Below are 23432 nucleotides of genomic sequence, written 5' to 3' on the forward strand. Positions count from 1 at the left end.
CACTTGTTTTATGGGGATAGGTTCCTCCATCTTCCTTTGGAGCACATAGTGTTGATCACTCCATTTGACGTGCCACTGAACTATGCGGACCCTTTGGCCTGTGATATTTCCTGTGAAGACTCGTACCCAAAGCACAAACCTATTGGTCTATAAAAGTTACCTTTGCTGTACAGGGTGAGGGTTTTTTCAGGATATTCTTGGTTCACCCAGTCCTCATAAATTTATGTTCATAAATACAATAGACATAGACTGCCGTGACTGAACGTTGTCTTTATTCCTTGTTCCTAGGTAGCTGTAATTACTCACATCTGGGCAGACTTGTGAATTCTGTGAATTTCCTTTACTGAAGCTGGCATGAAAATTTCCCTGCGAAAATGTGTTTTATTTCTTACACAGAAAGAATGGATTACAGTCCTGAAAAAAATTCCTATCAGAGGAAAATAGCCGTAGCTCAATACATTTGTTGACAATTTCACTATTTTGTTTAAAAAATTGCCAGGATTTGTTCCTACAACAGATCATGATTTTTTACAGGCGCAGTACCTCGTGAGAAGACTACTGCTTTTGTTCCTCCAAACTGGTATTTTTTAATTATCAGCCTAAATGAAAGCAAGATGGTAACAAACTTTTCCCAGACACAAGAATGGAGAGAACAAATATAAAGTATGCCCGTTTTCAGATGAAGTATTTAAATAGGAGTGATATGGAGTAGATAGGGGAACTTGTTTTTGCAGTGATGCACTTGTGTTCTCCCAAAAAAATGTCTATAATGAATTATTTTAATATATGTTGAAAGGATAGAAGGTCCTTTGCCTTTTTTTTTTGTTTAATTCCAAACCACTGAAGAGGGAAGTAATTAAAGTTATATGTGTCTCCAAAGAAATGTGGAATTCACATTTTATTCCTAACTGGATTTCTCTTATGACTGACTATTACTAGCAGTAGGGCACCAGTTGTTATCAGATTTTGGAGTGCTTGCTTTGCTAAGTTTTCGGTGTACAAATAGTTTATAATTGATTTTAACCATCTATAATGAGGTATTGTAGAGGTCCCATTCCACGCTGTATTCCTGTTGTAAGCAACCGTCCAGTTGACGTCAGTGGCACCTTGGCCTGAATTAAGCCTGAATGACTGAAACTGGGCTTAGTAAAATGAAACACTTTAGAAAGCCTAAGTGTAGAACCACTTCAGCCTGAATTATTGCCCAACTCTTAAGGCTTGAAAACAAAAGCCAAATATGTTTGTCAAAGTCCGCCTGTCACTGCCTTGGCTTGGAAATTGCAATTTGAAGTGATTTCTTCCAAGTCTGAGGCTTAGAGATTTCTCCCTGCTTTCCCTCCCTGCCAAACACTGGACAGCTGAAAGATTTGGCCTAGATTCTTAGCAAGTTTTCCCTTCTCTCACTCAATATAAGTTGTGAGAATCAGCATATTTCTGTTGAACTTAGAGGTGCCTTTCTTGAAGTATTCGGTGAGCTGCCACATCACGGTACTCCCAACTCTTCCTACAGTTCATTCCTGTGCTGGTGGAGATAGAGACAGTTGGCTCTGGCAGCTCTTGAGGGTAACCACACCAGCTTTCTGCTTGTGGCCTATTTTGGAAGTACCTCTTTTCAGTCATTCTCCAACTGCAAAATAGACGTCTGGTGTTTTTGGTCTCCCTGCTTCCAATTCACCAGAAGGCAAAAGTTTGTGTATGTTCTTGATGTAAATACACAACCTAGAGAATCAAGTTCAAGCTGTACCACTTCCCACGTAGTCTCGAGGCTGAAGACTTAAGTGCTTGGGCATTCAGCATTCTTAAGTTTTCCATAAGCTGCAGTGCATCCCAGTAACAGAGAGCACCAAGTTCTTGTTATGCTGGTTACTGTGGTTGAAAACATGGCCCCGAATACTCCAACTTGGATGGTTTCTCCTATGCCTTGGTAGTACTGAGGAGAACAGTGGAACTTATTTTAACCTCCACTGACAACATCACTCCCTTTCTATGATATTTTTGCAGTGGGCACCAGTGCTATTGCTGTTTGCAATCTCTGTTTTAATAATGCTAATTATCGTACCTTGTGTTAGTGCGGAGGCTGGGCTTCCATAGATATCGCACTGAAGTTTGAGTGGCATAGTTTGATTTCCGTCTGGTATAGAAGTAGCTGCTCTATTTCCTTGTTTCTCTATATAATTGATCAAAATTCAAAATCTGAAATCTGCTATATTAAATCTATTGCCCAAAAAGTAATTGTTTCTGTTATTGCTAATATCTGGCAACACTGGATAGCAGCACAAACCTTAAGAAAGTAAACATGATCATAGAATTTGGAAACTGTTGATGATGCTGTTACTTAAAAACTCTTACTCATCCACAGTATTACTGAGGAAGGATCAATTAGCTATCCAGTTGATAATTTAGGATTTCTAGCTGTGAGGAATAGACTGACCTGACACAAACTATTCTGTCAGGAACTGTAGTTCTCCTCTGGCAAAGATTTGTTGATTAAAAGTGACTAATGGCTATCTACCAGGAAGAATCGGGTGTGATGCCTACACAAACACTTGGGTCAAGTTCAGCAGTTGTTCAAGCGGTAGTGCAATATGATATAAGGACACCCAATATTCTTAAAGGAATATTCAGCCTTTACTTGAAGGGGTTTTCAGAGAGAATGTAGCCAGTCAAGACCCTTACTTGAACTATTGCTTAACAATATACTGTATCCAAAAATGGTGCGTCATTTTGTAAACTCATTATACTGATGCAAGTTTAACATTACATCATCGCTTCTATTTCCTGACCCTGTTCCATATAATATGAAACTTTACAATCAGAAGATTCAGCTCTCCCTGTTGTAAAAAGACCATGGGAATGAGTTAGGTTATTTGATATAAGAGAAGAAACACTGCTTTCTGAATTGGGCTGTCTTTATTAGGTTGGATCTGAATACACTACAATTTTGCGCACGTTTGGGTCCGCACCTGAGCTTTACAGCTGGACTTGGTGAGCTAATCCAAATACTGCATAAGTGAACATAGTGCCCCTTGTGATTCCCTGTTTTTACAGCTGGGGAAGCAGATGTTATAGATTGTGTTACTTGAGTGGTTATTCTTCTCATTTTTGCAATATAATCAAGTTGCTAATATGTACAAGACCTAGGGACTTAATTACTGCCCCAAAATTCAGGGATCAAAGCATAACGAAATGTCAAATTCCCTTTTTATTCTTACCTTCTGAAAACTGAACCTTGAATCTATTTCATGGTAAGGAAAGAACCCTAATATTTCAAGTTTCAGTGTACAGACAGAATCACAAAGTGAGCTGCTCCCCAGATCAGTGGAACTGAATCAAAACATTGTGAACAGATTCTACCACTAGCTCACCTGCTACAAATTCAAAATCATACCCCAGGCATGGTGTGATAACAGAAAATGTGAGGAACTGCTTTAAGTCATAAAGGAGCAAAGCAAAGATATAGGGATGGTATTTTGCTTTACAAAGGCTTAAGCACAAGAAATTTATAAAGAAAACCTTTTTTTTTAAATGCTGTTCACGTGAAAGTTCTGTAATAATGCAGTTCTTCGTCTGAAGATGCTGAATGTATAATTTCTTACAGTTCACTTCAAAGGTTCTTTTAACTGACTATATGTGTATATAGCCTTTAGCTATAAATGATCTCTCTTTACATTTGAGTTATGAACACATCACATATTGTCTTTGTAAGGGCAGTAGATTTCCTAGCTGCCATTATTTGCCATTGTAGTGAGTTCCTTTGAACTCAACCCCCCTTATTGTTTTCAAAGCACTGAGTTTAGTTTACCCAAACCCCTGCCAACAGTTTGTGTATCACTACTGATCTTTCACTGTGCTGTCCTCAGAGGAGAAACAGCAGCCACAAATGTTTCGGAGCTATAAACACAGACCTCAAGGCCCCTACTGTAACCAGGCATGGTGTAACACACACACGGTTATTTACAGTAACAGTGGTGTCCCTTTGTTTCTACAGGGTAGGACTCGCTGCTCAGCAGGTGTGTGCCCTGATATCCTTCCATTCCCCACACAGAAATATTAATTGATTATTCAGATTAATTCAACAGCTGATTTAATTAGCCTGATGCCCACCCTTCTTTCTTTATCCTAAGCAAATCCCATTTTCCCCTGGATGTCCATCATGCAATTGTTTATACACAGATTGATATCTTTGTTTTATAGTTCAGTTGTTAATTTATATAACTTTTTCGTTTTGATTCCAAGTGTTGGATTTGAGTGTGCCTTTGCCTGTTTTGGCCCATTTCGCAGAATACTTTTTTGCTTCGGAATTAGAAAAAGCCCGTCTTTCTGCAACGGTGGTGCTCTCCTCCCTGCTCAGTACTTCATCTCACTTCATTGAACTATTGAAGCAGCTGAGCAAACAGAGGTGTGCTCTGAGATATTTTGCAAGTGGAGAAACAGGCCAAGTCTGTTGAACAAATGATTATTTTAAAGCCTTAAAATCAGCTCAGTTTGGCATGCAGTTGTCTTTGTCGGAATATTCCTGTGTTTCCTTGCCCTGGCAAAGTTGGTGCAGATAAAAATGGAACATGAGGGAGGATTTGTGTCTTGTCCAATTCCATATTGCTCAGTGGCAAGTATTGCATTTGTACTGGAAAAAACAAAGCTTGCAGAGGCAAGAGTCTTAATCACACAGGAATACAGATCAACATTGCAACTGCATCTTAACCTTAGTCTTATGCTTATTTTAGAGGCTGGATGCTAGCTATTTTACCTTCCGGAGGAAACACTCTTAGACATAGGATTTTGTATAAATAGCAAAGTCAAGTCCACACTTACTCATAAAATTCAGCTGCAGGAGTGAGCTTGTACTTGGAGTATTTGGTACCATTCCCAAGCACTGATGCATTGAAGAGTTTGGGATCTGTACAGTTTGGGCTGTTCCAACTGTTGTCGCAGTTTGTCCAGGGAAGCTCAAATGTGAATGATGAAAATAGATAATATAGAGACCAAGCTATGATAACGTTGTAGTAGAAACCCACGTAAAGAGCTATGAGTATCACCGCATAGCCTACACCTAAAGACAAAGGAAAACTAGATTATACATTGCATTTTATGTGCAACAGTATATGCAAACACTGTAGTTAAAGTCAGCCATACATGGTTGCAAATTCATTTTAGATCTTCAGACCAATAAAAGGAATTTTTGACATTTACATACACACATGTGGACACAGTGTCACTGACCTTAAAACTAAAAATTACATTAATGATTTTGGAAAATAACTGGCTTTTAGCAAATCCAGATGTTTGCCAGAAAAAGAAATTAAGCAGTGCAATGTCAAAATTTGCTATTGTACAACTCTGTTGCTGATTTGCTTCCAATGCAGAAGATTGCAAGCCCATGTTAGGAGTGAAACTCGCTTCATCTTCATAATGTCAGAGTCCTTGGCAACTTTTCTTGGAAAAGTAAAGCTCAAGACTTAAGTGAAGTTTCCCTATGCCTCACATTCCCACCCTGAGCTAGTTTGGAACAGACACTGATCCCTCTCCTGTTTATTTCCCATTGTTACTCTCCAGATTGGCTTCTGTCAGCTTGTAAGTAGGTCCAAAACATGCATGAAACAGTCTGTGCTGTTCCAGTGAGTGGCTCAAGCGGTTCTTGGGCATGCCAGTAAATCTCGGTGAATATCAAGCTTGGGGCTAAACTGTGTGTGGACCTTCAAACTATTTCATTATCTCCCCAGGATTACAGAATCCCCACTGTAAGCATTCTCTTTTGACTTTGAACATTTGTTTTGTATTTTTGCGTGCTGTGAAGTGTGCTTGGAGGTTGCCTTTAGCGAGAGAGACCCAGAGAGTGCATGTTCTCCTCATGAAAATGGACGTTATCCAATGGTTTGGGAGGAAGCTTTGGTACTAATGTCAGAGCAGAATGAAAGTTTGTTGCCAGAATTGTTCAGGAAGCTTGCTTTACCTTGGCTTCTATCATTCTTCCTTTACTCTGTGCACAGCATTGTTCTCTGAATCCTACCCCAAAGTTGTATGTATAACATACATAGTTGTATATATAACAGGTACAGCTACAGCTGTTTTATGGCTGTCATCACTGTACCGTCACAGCTCCTAAGTGTAAACCTTTACCTCTACTTCAGTTTAGTGTTTTGGAGATACTGCATTGGAGGCCTAGCAGTTCGAGATTATTAGGCTTTCATATTTCTTGAGAAAGCAAGGAAGTAGCACACACTTTGAGTATTAATACTTGGTTTAAAATTTGCATAAGGAACAGATGCTGACCCCGAAGGAGTGGGCAGTTCAAAGACTGCTGCATATACCAAAGTTACTCTTCGCTCTTCAGGAGGCTTTTAATACATAGACCAGTTTGCTCATCCCTAACATTGGGGAAAAGATTGCGAAAGTAAAGATGAAACTGTATCTTCAAATCCTTGGTGCTTAAATGAATCCACTACATTAACACTCAAACTCTAGTGATACATTGTGATCAATAGAATGGAGTGGGGTGGGGAATCACCCAAGGGGATAATTCTTAAATCTTAATGTGACTGTTAAAATACTAAGTACGAATAATATATGTTGCACTGAAACTGGATTAGTTTAAAAAAACTGTTCCTGAAATTCTTCCAGTTCAGGAGGACAATGATAGATATTTAAGATTAAAAAATACTGTATCAAATGTATCTTAAATGTCACTCCTCTGAACGCATACGAATGTTCAGGAATGAATTTGCTCTCCGATTTCTAGGTCTAGCTTTTCTTAAAAGTAATGCTGCACCACCCACACTCTAAAATAGACCCTGGAAAATGCAGAGATGAAAACAGACTGTGTTGCAACGGTTACAGGGTATATTTTTAATTGGATGCGTTATGACAGCATCTCATTAGCAGTAGAGTCCTTAGAGTTCATAGCAATAATGTTCATAGCTAAAATTAGTACTATAGGGCTTTTCATTTAGAGAAGCTGTTACAAATTTGTGTAGACGGTGTACTTTGCATTGGAGTGAGAGATTTGAGTTATCCCAGAAACAACTCAAAAGCATTAGCAGTAAAATGTGTTTGCATGTTGTCAGAAGATTTGGTCAAAACTTTAAAAGTACTGAGTTCATACCAGTGCTAAGGTGCAAATACAACTCAATGCTTATTACTTTTTGAGAATCAAATAACTTATGCTATTCTATATCCTAGTAATATGAACACTTAAAAATCAACAGTAATGTATGTTTAGTCCACCTTGAAAATGTCAGCTTACAAACACAGCTGGAATGTCAACAAGACTATACATGAAATAAGTTCTGTTTTCCTTTCTCATCATCTTTTCAATCCTGAAGTCAACAGATAGAGTACCTCTGAGCACAGTGGTATTTGGCTCAAACACCTTGAGATCCTTAAGGTCTAAATTTGCAGTTAGGTTTTGAAAATCCTCATTGCCATCCAATGGTATTAACTGATACCAGCAGGAATTTTGATTGAGCAAGGGTCTTCAGGTTCCCAGGTGCTGGGATGAATTTTGTCTCCCGTGAAGGGATTATAGAAGGGCTAGGTAAATCTATATGAATTGAAATTTTGGGGCACATATTTTATTAGCTCGCTTATTTATTTTTTATTGTATCTCTAATTTTGCTGTGGATTTTGGGTTTGACTGATAAGAAAAAACCCTGCAGTTTTCCTGTTCTGCGGCACTAGCCTCCGTGAAGAGGAAAGCTGTATTTTGAGAAACATGACTAACATTTACTCACTGTAACCTATATCCAAGCACCGGATCCGCCAAGTTTGGATTGCTATTGTTAAGCTCCTCAGCTTTCGTCAGTCACAGGATGAACATGATCTGAATTGTAAGCTTCTAAGATCAGCTGAGCTTGAGTGGTTTCATTTCAGATAGCTCTGTGTTGAAAAGGCTTTTACATAAGATTTTAGATATAATCTGGTATAGAGATAAGGGAACTTACAATTTTTGCTGGTAAGCAATGCTTAAGAAAATTCTTGAGGCTCCTTAAGAAATACTTGTTCCATGTTCAGAAAGCATATGGCTTCTTTCACTCAGGGAGATCCCTTTATCCCTGATCGATGCCAAACACCCTGATCAGTATCCAAACACTTAACCTCAGCTATTTCTTCCTTGCAGAATGATTGCGACTCAGTGCACAAGACAACACTTCACACCCTTTTATTCAGTGACGCTGGAGAGTTAACCCTAGTGGAAAACACTCAATAGTAATAATAATGTTCAGGTTTTAATAAGTGCTTTTCATTGCTAGATTTGAAAACCACTTTACAAAGTCTATCAGAATCATTGCTCCCATTTCATAGGCAGGAAAACTGAGGTACAGAGCCACAGATAACTCGTGTGATGTTACAAGTCTAGCGGCTGAACTACAGTCTTCACAACTCCATTTTAGTGTTCTGGCCACTGTGGTATGCTGACTTTTGCAGAGAAAGCTCCACACAATGAACTGAATGGAGTCAGTGGTTATGTTAGTCACTGGGAGAGATGGGGCTGAACTGACCTGGATGGGATTTGGTATTTCTAAGTATTTGCATTGCCAGCCTCTCCCTCCACCTAGAGATACTCGGTTCCTCCCACTCCCCAATAATGCAAGGGAAAGCGAGGACAGGGCTGAACTGCCCGTGCTCATTGCCCTCTGCTGCACTCCTCAGCAATAACCCTGAAGATGATTTCTGTGGCTTTTCCCATTTTGTGCTCCACCTGTGATAACAAAAAGGCTTCTGACTGCAAGGGTTGCGGAAAGGTCAGCAAATATCACACTGTCTGCGGAAAGATGAGAGACCTTTACTTTGTTTGTGATCACAAGTGTGTGGCACCCTCATGGTGCTATTTAAGTGAGCAGAGGGACACTTACCTTTGAAAACGGGACAGATTTTCCATACAGTGGCAGCCCCTTCTCGGTTATACTGTCCCAGTGCTAATTCCATATAGAACAGGGGCATTCCAGCAATGATTAGGAAGAGGATATAGGGAATGAGAAAAGCACCTGGAAAGAGAATAATTAGACATTGTAGTCTATGTCTTGGTTACATTTTGCTTTCTTTGTCGCTTGCTGGCTAAAGACAAAGCCGCTGCCTTTGGGAAGTAGAAAGAAAATATTAGGAAGGAAGAACCCATGTTCTCTTGTCCCTTTCCTGTATTTTTTTTAGGGTCTCAGAGACAGAACCCCTGAAAAAAGCTGTAGAGCATGGCTCCTATTTCCCGCTAATGTTTCCCCTTTGCTTTTTGGATTCAAAGGGAAAAAAGTATATCTCTGAAAATTAATCCCTAACTGAAAAAGAAATTATGCTGAATACACTTGCAGAGCTGAAAGGGAAAGGGACTATGAAAAATGTTGTTTTTTTAGTGTAGTATATTCAAAAGGGAGTGTGGAGGCCAGCAACAGCAGAAAAAAAATGTCATGCAAGTTCCTGTAAGTGTGGTTTAAATCACACTGTGTAAGGTGGCTGCGGGAACATCTGGCTTGAAAATGAATCACTATTGGTCAGTCATACAGAATTTGGGCTTCCATGGCATATTTTGGGTTTTGCTATAATAAATTCCCTTATTCTTATGAAATGTGTTAAAGAATGCACCCCTTCTCCAACCTAGTGATACTCGTCGCCATTAATGTGGAATATGTACTAGGACTGCTCTGGTTTCACTGCTGGGCTCAAGTACGGCGTCTTTATATTGCAGCAGGACAGTGCTGGGGCTGCTGGCACCTTCCTGGAATACATAACTTTACTTGATTAAGGATTCTCCTGTGAGGTCATACCACAGAAACTGTCACCTGTGGAAAAATCCTGATGTGTCAGTGCTACTATCATAAAAAGTATTGCCCACGGAAATACAAAAGGATCATCTAATGTAGAAACTACCTGAAAATTTCTTTGCTATTTTATATGATGCAGTTTACAGAACAAAGACTCCCCCAATGCATGGCTACATATGATATTATAACACAATTATAGTTGGTGTTGTGTTTAATAACTGGATGCTCTGTCAGTCCTCTGCTTTGTGGTACCTGTCAAGTATAGTTTTTATTTTATTGCATAGCTTACTTGGTCCAGAACAGTTCAATTAATGTAAAATTTGTGTAAAGAATGATTAGATTTTTTTGATAAATAAGGAGCTGACAGAGTAACTACATATTCTGAATGACTGACTACTCTCCTTAGGAGTTGCCTATGAAAAAGAAACTAGATTGTGAAAATCATGGTTAAATTGTTCAGCGACAGAAAAAACAGCAGCAGCTGTCTATTTCTTCCAATAGCAAGTAGTAGGAACTTTTGCAAACCTTTAGAATCTGCTGTACTGGTTTAGTAATTTTGCACTGCTTCTAAATATGTAAACTTACAGAAGGTATGTGTAGTCTATAAAACTATAAAAGCATGACTGTAGCCATCTAAAACATGCCAGTAAGCAGAGTGAACTGTGTACTTAAAAAAGTACTTAGAAAGTACAGTCGTGCTTTTAAAAGTCTGAATAGTGGTTGCTCCTTTACCTTTCCTGTTTGCTTTTTGCAGATATTACTAGTGTGAGCTGCCTAGCATGACTTTAGAGTGGGAATTTTGAGTATATACTGGAGAATAAGAATGGAAAAACAAACTCTGTTCTGTTAGTCATATCACAAATCTACTCCTAAAAGTAACATGCTGTAACATAATGGTAAGGACAATGTATTTAAGTCATAAGTTTAGGCATTTGGAAGTTGAAATCTTACAATGAAACGGAGAGACAAGGTATATCAACAGAAATAAATAGCAGCTTAAAGCTTTGAGAAGGTATCCTAAAAGCTGAAATATATTGGTTGTATCACTTCGGTGGCAAGAGTCTTCTTATTCATGATGTTTATATGAAGTGTAGTGTGAATGCAACCTGCATTCACATAAGCTACTACAGTACCAGTGATACATGTTTTAATAATATTGTAGTGTTGTTCATAAGCTGCTTTCTATGATTATCATGTTGAACTGTCATATGTTTGAATACTGTAGAGGAAAAAATATTTGTAGTCAACAAATACTTTATACCCTGCGGTTCTGAGCTCTGTTCAATGTTGAAACATACTCAGCTAAATAAATCTGGGACACTATATATTGCTTTCATTAGATCTAGTATGTAGAAAAATTATTTTAGGTGGTTTTACTGTCAGATTTCTTGTAAGTGACAGCCTTTGAAGTGCCATACTTGTCTTGCTTTGGCAGTGTTAGTGTGTGGAGCTGACTCATGAATCTAGCTTGTATTTGGCAAGTGTGGAGTTTGCACAGAGTGCGGTTTGATTAACTTTAATGTCAAGAGACTGCGGAAAACGTGATGCCACAAACTGAATAGGGAAATTTGTGTTTGAGAAAATTAATCCTGGATATGTGTACTGGACATGCATATGAAATGCTAGTTTAAAATACGTATTTTCTAAGTATGACTAATACCATGATGAACTGTGAAGTGTACTGTACTTGGGCATGCTTGCTTAAGCGTCATCTATTTGGCTGCGAGTCATTCCAGGCTTTAGTTAAAGGAGGTTTCTTTCTTTTATTTCTTCCCCCGCCCTGCCCCCGCAAGGGATTAATAAGGTGTGGTGTAATTTTCAGCAAAGAGCAGTTACACAGTACGGCAGGGTTTCATAGCTGGGTTACTTTTCAGGTAACTAAATGATTGAAGTATTTTGAAATTGAGATAAATATCAAAGTAAGGGTGCTTAGTCACATCAAGTTGACTTAATGTCTTGGAGACTTCTGGAAACTTCTTGTTCATCAGCTTCTGATTAGGTAAGAAAATACCAAAAAGTCAGGTATTTTGTAAATATCCTGATATTTTCTCTTTTCTTCCTAGCCAATATCCAGAATCAAACTTCGTGGTGTTCACTGAACCCTTTCTGAGATCGTGGGCACTTCAGCGGAAAATAAATGATGGTCGTTTTGATGAATGATGATATCATCATCTTTGCTGCAAACTAGCACGATGTGCAAATGCTTATAAACAGCCTATGTGTAATATATTATCAGCCTCACTCTGTGATTGCATAGGGGCTCCATCATAGGACTGGTTTGTCTACAGTATCTTAGGAACAAGAGGTGATGTTTGGAAGGAGACTTCATACCGTCCTGTGCGTGTGTGATTCTAACATCCTGGGGGCCAGGGAGGAGGCAAACCAGCATCCTGGAGGGCCTCTTGCTTTAGGCCCACTGGTATGAGTTTGAGCATCGTACCAGACTTCTCTGAAGGGGCAGCCTCGCTGTTAGTGCCTACTTGGTCTATGAAGCCAAAATGTGTTGGGAAGAGTGGCACGATACCAGCCGTGCCACTGCCACCTGTGCCACTGGCCACAGAAATGGCTGTGCTTTAATTGCATGAATCCAAGGGCCAGTCAGATTTGTAGAGCTGAACTCTTAGGGAGCACACAGTTTGGCTAACGCTTCAGACTAGCTTGCCAAGATCTACCTACCTCAGAAAGCTGAGGGAATGCAATCTGTGGGATTGCTGCATTGGCAGTAATGTACTGATAGCGCTCAAGGGGATTCTACTTCCCCACTGTGTGACGGGATGGGGCTGAGCACACAGCTGCATCCCACAAGGCAATACTGGTCTCAGCAACCCCTAATGGTTCCTAATTTCCCTTTACAGCTAAAAATCTGAAGTAATTAATATCTGTAATACAGCCTTGGCATAAGAGCCATACTTGACTTGCTACTGAGTCACATGCGGCTCAAAAGCCACAGGTTGGCATTGGACTGTTGTGAATTCCTACATCCCTCTGTTAACAGATTTCATGAGATCAACATACATCCCTTAAGGTACCAGTGTATACGTGGAGTTAAGACAGCCTTGTGTCTTATGCAAAACTAGATCAGGTTAAACCCTCAGCTTCTACAAGAACCATCTGTGTGAACCTTCAAGTGGAAACTTACACAGAAGTTTTTTAAAAAAAAAACTATTACATTTAATTAATGAGGGACAAAATACAAGACAGGCTTTGCATTCCTGTGTTCAGTGCCAAAACAACTTAATTTTGGTATGATATAACAGAATCCACACAAAGAGTGTCTCTTCCCTCTGTTCTTCAGCATTCACAACATCCTAGGGGGTGGGAAGCAAAGAGGAATACAGCTCTAAATACTCCTCTCAATCCTACAAGAAGGTCTCATCTCGCTTTTAAATACCAGAAAGAAAGAAGCATTAATTTACTAATGACTGAAAAAAGATCACTTAAAACAACTGCTGTTATCCTAAAAGGATTTGTTGATGCACATACAAGAAGCAGGCCAGGACAAGGGTAGTTGAAACAACTTTGAACTATTTGGGCTCGTTAGCCTTCTGCATTTGTTACCATGGCTATTCTAGTCAAAATGTTAACTGGCGGGGATGTCTGCTAAAACAACAAACTTTGAGCAAATATTGCAGTATATTTTCAGACAGGAGTGTTTCCAGTATTTGTGCAGGAAAAGAGTCTAAAAACAAATTGGTGAATTGAAATAGAAGCTAATCTCTGTATCTGATCAACACTGCTTGTTTTTTTCATGCAGAATAAATACTACTTCAAACAATATCAGCAAACAGTTGATAGAATGCAGTACGTTTGCTTGGACAACGAGGAAAATGGGTGGCAACTCTAATCTGTGCAGACTCTTGTGAATGAAAAAGGAAGTCCCTGATGCAGAGATCTTGAAATATAGATTGTACAAGATCACCATAGGTAGAAGAACTAGGTAATGGGAAAGGCAGGCATTTCTTAGTACGTGAACGTTAGTTCTGGCTCTTCAGCAGACTGGCTACTGGCTCGCTTGCACAGCCACCGAGAGCACCTCTGAAGGAGGAGAGCTTGAGGCTGCTGCTGACTCCTGGGAAGAAGGGGTGGAAGGGTAGATCTTTACTGACCTGAGATTAAAAGCAATAGGGGTTTGTGTGGTACAGCAAAGAGAAGTCAGAGATACAAAGGAGCATGATGTAACCTTAGTGTGGAAGCCAAGATGGAATCATAGAATCATTTAGGTTGGAAAAGACCTTTAAGATCATCAAGTCCAACCGTTAACCTAGTGCTGCCAAGTCCACCACTAAACCATGTCCCTAAGCACCACATCTACCCGTCTTTTAAATACCTCCAGGGATGGGGACTCAACCACTTCCCTGGGCAGCCTGTTCCAGTGCCTGACTATCCTTTCAGTGATGAAGTTTTTCCTAATTTCCTGCCCTGGTTTTCTTAAACCTGCCCTGGTTCAACTCGAGGCCATTTCCTCTTGTCCTGTCTCCTGTTACTTGGGAGAAGAGACTGACCCCTGCCTCGCTACAGCCTCCTTTCAGATAGTTGTAGAGAGTGGTAAGGTCTCCCCTCAGCCTCCTCTTCGCCAGATTAAACAACCCCAGCTCCCTCGGCTGCTCCTCGTATGACCTGTTCTCTAGACCCTTCACCAGCTTCGTTGCCCTTCTCTGGACATGCTCCAGCACCTCAATGTCCTTCTAGAAGTGAGGGGCCAAAAACTGAGCACAGTACTCAAGGTGCGGCCTCACCAGTGCCGAGCACAGGGGGACGATCACTTCCCTAGTCCTGCTGGATGATGATGATTTTAACAGCAGCTGTATGATGATGTTGAGCCCAGCCAGCAATAGATTATAGTAGTCAAAAATAATATTTTTCTGTATGACATACTATAAAAACTTCAGCAGCACTTTGCACGTATAAAATCCTGCAAGTATGCAACCTTTTTCGTGGAAAGTATTTCTGAATCATAAAACCAGTGGAACTATACCATGGTGAGTGACATGTTTCTTTTGAAGCCCTTATATTTAGCTATTCTCTCTAACAAACTGTTGCTAGATTTGAACCTATTTATATTTCTACTCTCAATTTGGGCTCAGAGCCTTCAGTTTTTCCAGAATTCCAATTTTAATAGCGTTCCTTTCACTCAAAAGAAAGTGAAAACAAATAGCTTCCAGAAATAGTTTGATGCTGTTCATGGGCTGATGCCAACTGAAGCCTGCATTTTTTGTCTTGAGCTGTTAACCTGCTACTGCCTTGAAATCACTTGAAGTGACTTGAAGTGCAGTGTATTTATAAGCTGGTCACTGGGTTGTAACAGAAAGGGCTACCCAAGCCCTCCCATGCAAACCCAGTCATCTCTTTGGCTTTTTGTTACAAGGGTAATGAGCTAAACAAACCCATTAGTAGCTATTTTGAACAAATTAATGAGAGTTAAATATACCCAGCCACTCCGAGCAGCGTGATTCATTCATAAATAACACCCAAGTCATTGGCTAAGGTCCTATTTACATAAATTAATGAAATGATCACATTTACAACAGTGTGTAGCTTAAAGATAATTGCAGGAACATACCAGAACAGAACCCTGGCCTATGTTGTTCAATAGGAAATTAAAGGATAAATAAAGAGACATGGTGGGTTTGAGAGGATATAAATTGGGTTGGTCCAAGATGGCCAGCGTGGCAATGGGAGCTCTGGAGCTTTGTGGGGGATTCCTGCTGCTGACCTTCACAACACTCTCATTGCTGCTAGCTTAGGAAATGAAGCCATTCCCATCTTCTGCCATGAGTGTGACCATAGGGAGTCCAAAAATCTGCTTTACAAGGTTGCAGTGATAGCTTTTGTTTTTACATCATGCCTCCTTACAGCAGAGGTACTATTGGAGCTGGCCCCTTTGCTTCTAAATAAATGAATTAGCATCAAGGTGAGTTTTGACAGTAATTTGGTAAGTAAATAACCTGGAGTTTGTAACAATGTGAAGGTCTAGCTGCTAACAATCCTGCCCAAATCCATCTCGTTGATTTTTGTGCCTTTTTCAACTACCTGGCTGGTGTAAACAAGAAATGAAAGAGTAAGTGAGTTAGAATGTGGAGCCAGCTTGTAGACAGTTTTGTTATGTGATTTATGAAATCCATATTACTAATGTTGAATAGGACAGGTTTTGTAGGAGTGGTAGTATCCTTTTCTGGAACAGCTAACGCTGTTGGGAACAAAATGGTGAACTTTCTAGCTCACAAGCTTTTCAGAAGGTGCTGGTCAGGGGAAGTGCGTAGTACTGGACCGCTGGGTCAGCGTGCAGATGCCTAGCTGGAGAATGCTGCTGCTTCACAATAGACATGACTGGAAGCTTGAGAGATACTACATTAAAAGGAATAAATACTAGTTATTAATAAGAGTGTTCTATTCGTGTTTTTCCCCAACCTTGCAATTATTAGGGGTGACACAAGGATATATTCACCTGCAATTGCATATCAACAAAACCACCCATGTAAGGTGGAGGCTGTACTTGAGATGTACAAAATCAAGTGTCTGTCAAAATGTACCTCGATTTATTGGTGGCAGAACATCCATGGCTAAAAATATTTTTGAATGAAAACATCAGAAGCTATTTGCTGTGAGCTTGTGGATCAAGATAAGCAGGTTTTGCTGGATTCCAGCACTAGAAAATCCATAATAACATAACCTCATGTGATAAATTTTCCTTGAAATGTGTGTACTGAAAAACTGTTTTCTGTGATGTGCAGAATGTAGTCATGTACATGAAAGGAAATACTTCTTCATCAGCTTTAGCTGTCTGTTAAGTGTAGGGAAGTCCTTGCTTGGTGCCAGGAAGATTTTTGGCAGCTACAGTTTCACTTTGGTTCAGATACAGACTGTTGGTCATAGTTTTCTCTCCCTTCTCAGAGAACTTGTATGTTCATTTGTGTTTGTTTTGTCTCAGCTCTAAACTAAAATGAATGTTTTCAAAATTCACGGATCCATCTGATGGTGATGCCAGAATGGATTGTTAGATACTTTGATCTAACTTTCTGTCTAACATAAAACCAGAGTTTCAGACAGGAAAACATACAGTCCTGATTTGAAGATACCAGGCAGATTCTTTGCTTTTTTTGGTAGTTTATTTCATAGGTTAATAACTTTGGTGTTATAAAAAATAATAATTAAAAAAATCATTATTTCTAATTTGAATATATCTGACATTTGATTGTGGCGGTGCTTTCCCTAGTAAATTAAAATACCCTGCAATACTTTCTATTTCCCTCCTGTGAAGATTTTTAAACGCTGCAATCGAGTGTTTCAGCCTTCTTTTTATAATCTGAAAAGACTGAGTGAACTAAACTAATGAATTACAGTGTAATAGTGATTCCTGCTTTTCTGCCTAAAATTCCCACCTTACAGGTATTTCTTGGTGTAGCAGGTCCATATATCGGCAGGTTGAAGAGTTATGCGGGCACTTTTTGTACCCCATTAAGTTATGGTACCCACTTTCTGAGCTGCGCATTTGATGCTTCTGGAATGCCAAGTTTATATCCCTGAGGTGTTCCTCCACCTTACTAGAAAAGAGTCTGGGATGAATCCTCTGGCTTTCAGCCCCTCGTTTACGCAGTATTAGTTCTTGCTTTAGTCTTTCTACTCTTTCAAACATTCTCAGGATTGCCCTTGTGGAAGCTGCTCGCTGTCCTGTGTACATTGTACAGGGTACACATGGGGAGTCTCACCTCCTAGTTAATGCCCCCTACACTGGGTCCCTATACAAGGTGATACGACTGCCCTGGCAGAGCTAATTAGAGTCCCAGTAGTAGCTCGTGTACACAGTGAGACAAGTCAGGTCAATTGTGCTTTGTTTTGTACATGTAACAGTGCAATTCCTGGTTCACAACACAACCTGAGATGGGGGTGTTTCTCTTAAAGACTGCTTTTCTTTTGCAGGTTATCAAAATAAAAAACAGCCCCAAAGTTAAGCACCCTCTGGAGAGGACGCAGTACCCATTTTAGGCAGCATGAGGTTCATAACTGTGCCAGGGTAAAACGAAGTGCTTAAGACATCTTAAATCAGCTCTAGACAAGTGCCAGGCAGCTTTCAAGAGGATTAATGTACAAACCAATAGGAGGTAAATGCCTTGAAATTCTGCTAGAAAAGAATCAAGTATAAACACCCTGAGGTACACTTAAAACTTGCCTTACCATTTAGTGATTAATCCAATTTTAAGTTGTAACTCCAATTTTTGGACTCAATGACCAAAGCAAAACATTCCTTTTCCTTCTAGGCTTTATTAGAGATTTATTTGCAATAGTGTAATACTTTCTGTACTATCTTAATCTTTACAAACTCTTGTACAACAGAATCCTCTAAATTCTTCCTATCAATAAAGGGTTATGTTCTATCACAGAAGTATGAGACAGTTATATATGTTCCTATCTATAAGAATTCTAGTAAATCTAACCACTACTCTCAGCCATTATAAATGAAGCCTTCAGGATGAATGTTCTTTCTGATGCCACTAAAGGAAGCAGAATAATTATACTGGAAACTACATATAATGCATGTTTATACAGGGCTTTAAAGTAGAAGGCAAACAGTTACATACGCTATAAAGCCATTCTCCATGTTTTATTAAAACCCACCTATGTTTTCTGTTAGCACTACTGGGAAGTATTCTTTATGTACAGTTTTCTGGTACATCTATATTTCTTAGATGTACTATATAAACTACAAAGTACAGATTTCACACGTATTTTGAAATGCGTAGTATGCTATCGAGCCATAAATAATATTTTCTTACACAAGACAAATGTTGCATCAATTTAATTTATTTGTAAACTTGTTAAGCCTGTAAAATGGCTATGTGTGATGCTGTTAGCAATGGCTTTGGCAAATTTACCATTACAGTGATGGCTATTACTGTATAATTGCCTATAACAATGCAAAACCCTGTATTCTTATCAAAGATTATAGTTGCTATTGGATTGTGCTAAAATTTTGGAAGGTCTGGGCGAGGGTAGCTTCCAAATGGCTGTGGTTTTTTTACTTTGTACCTTTCTATTAGCACTGAGCAGAAGAATTTCACAAAAACTGTCACAGCATTCTTCACTGAAAACCTTGCCATTTGGAAAAAAATCCATATTTGGCCTAGGGTAGTGCTGGTAATATTCTGTATGCCATGCAGAGCCATCAGGTGGGGTCTCTGAGAATTTGGGCAATGTGGGCACAAAGCAAAACTTTCCAGTAGTATCCCTGCAACGGGAGGACTATAAGAACTACCTCTCTTGACGTTCCCTTGCTCCAAAGGGTAAACTGAGTCTCAGCTAGACCAGGAGGAAACCACAACAGTGCTGCATCAATCTAGCTGTAACTGGCTAGCAACACCCTTCCTTCATTTTCTGTCCGACTGCTCTCCCTCTTCTGTGGGAATTAATCAGACAAAAGTTTTTTCTTAAGTTTGAAACCTGAGCTTTATGTTTGTTCTTATTTAGTGGAGTATTTTCCTAATAGGCTTCAAGCAATGAAGTAAATTTTCCCCTCAGTCCAAGCTGTCCAGTACATACCTTATCACTGCCATTCTGCACAGGGCCTCCTAGCTTGAAATGCCATAGAAGAATGTGAAAATGACCTCAGGGCCCATCATAGCTCATTGCCAAGATGAAGCAGAGGCCTATTAACAGTTTGCAGCAAAATCCTTCTGGTTTCATCACAGTGCAAACTTTTGCTAGGGCAGATTGTAGAGCAATTTTGTTCACTGACTACTCAGACCTTATGATAAATCAGTGTGACTGAGCTTGGCGTTTTCAACTTATCACACAGCTTTTTTTTTTTTTTTAAATTTCTAAATAGCTTTTAAACACATAATACCTCATGACTGTAAAACAGTAGTTAGAAGGAAAAATGTAGGTGATCTTGAAGATTTCCAAATGTCTTAATTGAGGGATAGAGACACCGATTTTGTTGTCAGCCTCTGTATGCGTCAACGAATGATTAATCTGCAATGCAGGAATAGCCTGGTAGCTGTTTTCTGTCACTTTCTTTTAGGGAAGAGTCAAGGGAGAGAGAGTAACCGATGCCAGCTATATTCCTACAACCGCCAATTTCAAAAGTTCAAAAACCATGGGTTAGGCCCCAGAATAATTTAAAATGTCTTAAAATGTAAGATCTTCTAGTCCAATCCTTTTATTTGCCTGCTGGCTTTTAGTCTTCTACTTGCTTTGTATTTTCCCAGCATTTCTCTTTAGCCTTGAGAGCTAGAAAGAGATTCTTGCCTAATCATTTGTCTTTATGAAACTGTGAGAGTAAAAAGCACTTCTCAAAATAGCACTCTTTTTTTATTCCTTGAGCCCTACATAGGAGAATGCCGAGGTCATAGTCGAACTCTCACAGAGTAAATTCATTTTGTGTAATAATGACCATAATCTTTGTAAGTTCCGGCATTTTGCTTATTCGGTAAAGTACTGAGCTATTGCACTGAGTGAAGATCAGTTAGTCAGTGGAAGTCTTCTATATCAGTTTAGTCTGAATAGTTTTTTATTACTTTACTCTGTTTTTCTTCTCACATAATTCTTAGTCTGGAAATTCTGTCTACTTAGGAGTCCTTAAGAGAGAGACGTCTGTTGTTTGGGTTGAAATCCTGGCTCTGGTGACGTCAATGGAAAAAAACCACTCATTGACTTCAGCTGGGTCAGGCTTTCTCCCTTGTGGTTTACAAATCTATTGATTTTAACTAAGGCTGTAGAGCCATACATAACTGAGAAACAAACTGCAGAAAGGAGCAAATGATCAAACTCTTCCCCAAAACAAAATCCTGGAGTGTCTCTCGTCTCACCAACACCTGCCTCATGATCTCATTGACACATCTGCATTTCTCTTTAGAGAGGAGACACAAGCATTGCACAGCACAAGCTATTCCTTAGTTTTGTGATAAATCTTATTTATAAGATGCCTATGTACAGCTATAATCACCCCTCAGCTGGGGGCACGAGCTTTTGAGCTTTCTTCTAGCATCAGCCTTATTGGACAGCAGTAGACAGATACAGTCCTGCATGCTGACAGAGAGTCATGTAGCAAAGATACTTTTGAGTAGCTTCTAAGCTGTGAACTTGATGTTTTGATAATACTTGGCCTTGAACTTTCTAATATCATAGTCCAATATACTTAATTGTTCTTGCTCACTGAAACTGTTTGCTTTCTGTTACTGGTGTTGTGAAATAATGATGCTTCTGCCAAGAAGGCAAGGCGCTAAGACCTGCTGGAAGGTGGGTTACATTAACATTGAAGAAAAAAAAAAAAAAAGGCATGGCTCTTTATTGTAGAATGGTAGTGAAAGTCTACCAACTGTGGAGCTTGTTTGTTTTCCAAAGGTAAATTTTTTGAGAGGACTGCAGAGAGCCACCTCCTAAACTTAGTATTTGAGAAATTATTTCCTCCTGTATCATTCTTTAGGGGGAAGAGACTGTATTGCCATTTTAATGTTGCACTCATTTAAAAAAATGGTGGGTTCAGCGGGTAACATCTTATTATCAATGGATTGTCTCCTTGCTGTCACTGTGGCCGTGCTGACAAGTGAGCTCTTTGATGTGAGTTAGGCATCACTAAAAGCTGCCACTCCTATCGTGTCCTAATAAATTAAATGAATCAGGAAATCCAAGAAGGATCTGCTTGGGAACAATCATTGCTATTACTGCGCAGCTCTGTATTTGAAAGTCATGAGCCACCCTGTTAGGTCCTCCAGTAATTTTTTTTTTCTATAAATGCGGTAGATTGCTGTTACATTAATTATCAGATTAGGATCTAGTAAGATCTATAAGGATCTACTGCTCCACCTTGTGGTCTGAAAGAAGTTTTCCGTTATTCTACTCTGTAGAGTGGTGTGTCGGAAAAAGTCCAGTCTCTCTCCCCCTTTTTTTATTAAACTGGAATTTGACTGGAATCAGTATCATACTTTTCCTCGAGATACAGATCTTAAGGGCAAGTAATGTGTTGTCACTTTTGGCATGCTTCGGAATAGACATTGCAAGAGGTGTTTGATTTCACAAGAGAGAAAGAGAAATAAAAGTTAAATCAGTGAAGAGTGCTATTCAGTACATATGGTTCAGAAGGTGCAGAAGAAATTATAAATAGCTAGCAAAAAATAAGATACACAATACTTGGCTGCTTTTTTCAGTACATACGCTAGGGCCATGGTAACAGCTTGTTTATACGGTCAGTGAGGCAATCAGATAGGGTGTATTCTTCCACACTGCCAGTGGGCCAGAAATTCAGCTGCTTCCCACAGTTCTGTAGACCAGTAAAGATGAATGCTATGCAATTACCCAGCCACAATCCTTCCCGTACATCAATGCCACAAAAGCTGTTTCTCAAACTAACAAGGGTGCTGTAGCAAGACATGGCTTTTTACTCACGCTGTCACTAATTGCAGTGCTTGGAAATCATGCAATACTTTCTTCCAGCTCTGAAATAAAGACTGTAAAGGAGTAATATTCTTCTGCTGTTGAAATCACAACTCCTGTGTACTTCAGCTGGGTGGGATGAAACCAGTACTGCTCTTCTGATGCTGGGGTTGTTCTAGGGGAGTAGTTTATAACAAAGCAGTCCAAGAAAGGCTCTATATTTGTGTAGTCTAACACCACTGGTCTGGGAATGTTGGATCCTATTTTGGACACTTAAATTAGCGTATATTCTTAAACAATAGTAATAGCCAAACAATAACAACCAGTTAATACCTGCACTAAGAGCACAGCTTCTGCAATCACTTGTGCTTTTGGAAGTGAGTGGTTGTGCTTATAAAGTCTTAAAGAGTAGGAGCACTGGAAAAATTACCATCTTCTATAAAAAGGCTTATTGTATAATAAAGGCAGCTTGTCTTACTGCATACCAGCAGTCAGAACTCTAGTCGTAAAAAACATTTATGGACTGGCAAAAGACAACTGCCTGCCCAATCCTGTCCGTGTTTTGTTTAGTAATATGTTATCACGGAATTCCGTGCACTGGAAAGTTGGTAGTGTGCTTTGGATGAATGTGAGTGTAAAGAAGTACGTGGCTTATGGAGCCAGACCTCCCTGCTGACAGCTTCTGTTTCTGCATGGTAGACCCTCGTTCTCAAAGTGGTATACTGTGCTGTCACCTTTGTCATGCTTCAGGAGAGAGATTGCAAAACTTGTTTAAATAGAGAATAGGGGAAAGGAGAAGGAAGAGTGAAAATAAAACAAAGGATAGCTTTGATAAGTAGCTTAGAGGTTCTTTCCTATGGTCTTCGTGAAGAATAATATGTCACAAGGCAAGGAACTTAACTGTTTCCTTTCCATTCCCCCACCTCCTTCCCCCTTCTTTATGGATTAAAGGTTTCAAAATCTGTATGGCTAAAATTAAGTATGTTGATTCTATACAGAAGTTAAGATGCTGAGTTATACCACAGTTATCTCTCCAGAATTTCCATGAGACCAGAGATTATTCAGCATTAGACACTTTTGGTGCTGATTTCCTGAAGGACTCGGATATCTGTCTTTAGGAGGTCAAGTTTTGACTGTCAGTAAAGCCTTTCATTTGAAACTGTTCTGACTTGGCACCAGTGTGCAAGATCTACACAATTAGGATGAAATCTTGCCATGAAAGGTTCAAGACTTAACTCAGAGGCAGGGAGAGGGAAAGGGGAATATTAAGGAGTTGTAGTTGGAGGAGGGAATTACAGGTTGTCAAGACATGAGTAA

The 23432-nt window shown here is 39.5% G+C and overlaps 1 protein-coding gene across 1 annotated transcript in view; it reads right to left on the reverse strand.

Moving 5' to 3' along the window:
- The window catches only part of SLC6A2 (solute carrier family 6 member 2), a 79426-nt gene that overhangs the window by 47232 nt on the left and 8762 nt on the right, over positions 1–23432 (reverse strand). Inside the window, exons 2-3 of the mRNA XM_009469218.2 lie at positions 8850–8981; positions 4813–5050 (exon numbers count right to left, since the gene is read on the reverse strand). Coding sequence (XP_009467493.2) covers positions 4813–5050; positions 8850–8981 — 370 coding nt within the window. The remainder of the gene's footprint in view (positions 1–4812; positions 5051–8849; positions 8982–23432) is intronic.

Source organism: Nipponia nippon, unplaced genomic scaffold (genome assembly GCF_047370975.1).
Source record: "Nipponia nippon isolate SJK-2023a ecotype South Korea unplaced genomic scaffold, ASM4737097v1 scaffold_7, whole genome shotgun sequence".
NCBI lineage: Eukaryota > Metazoa > Chordata > Aves > Pelecaniformes > Threskiornithidae > Nipponia > Nipponia nippon.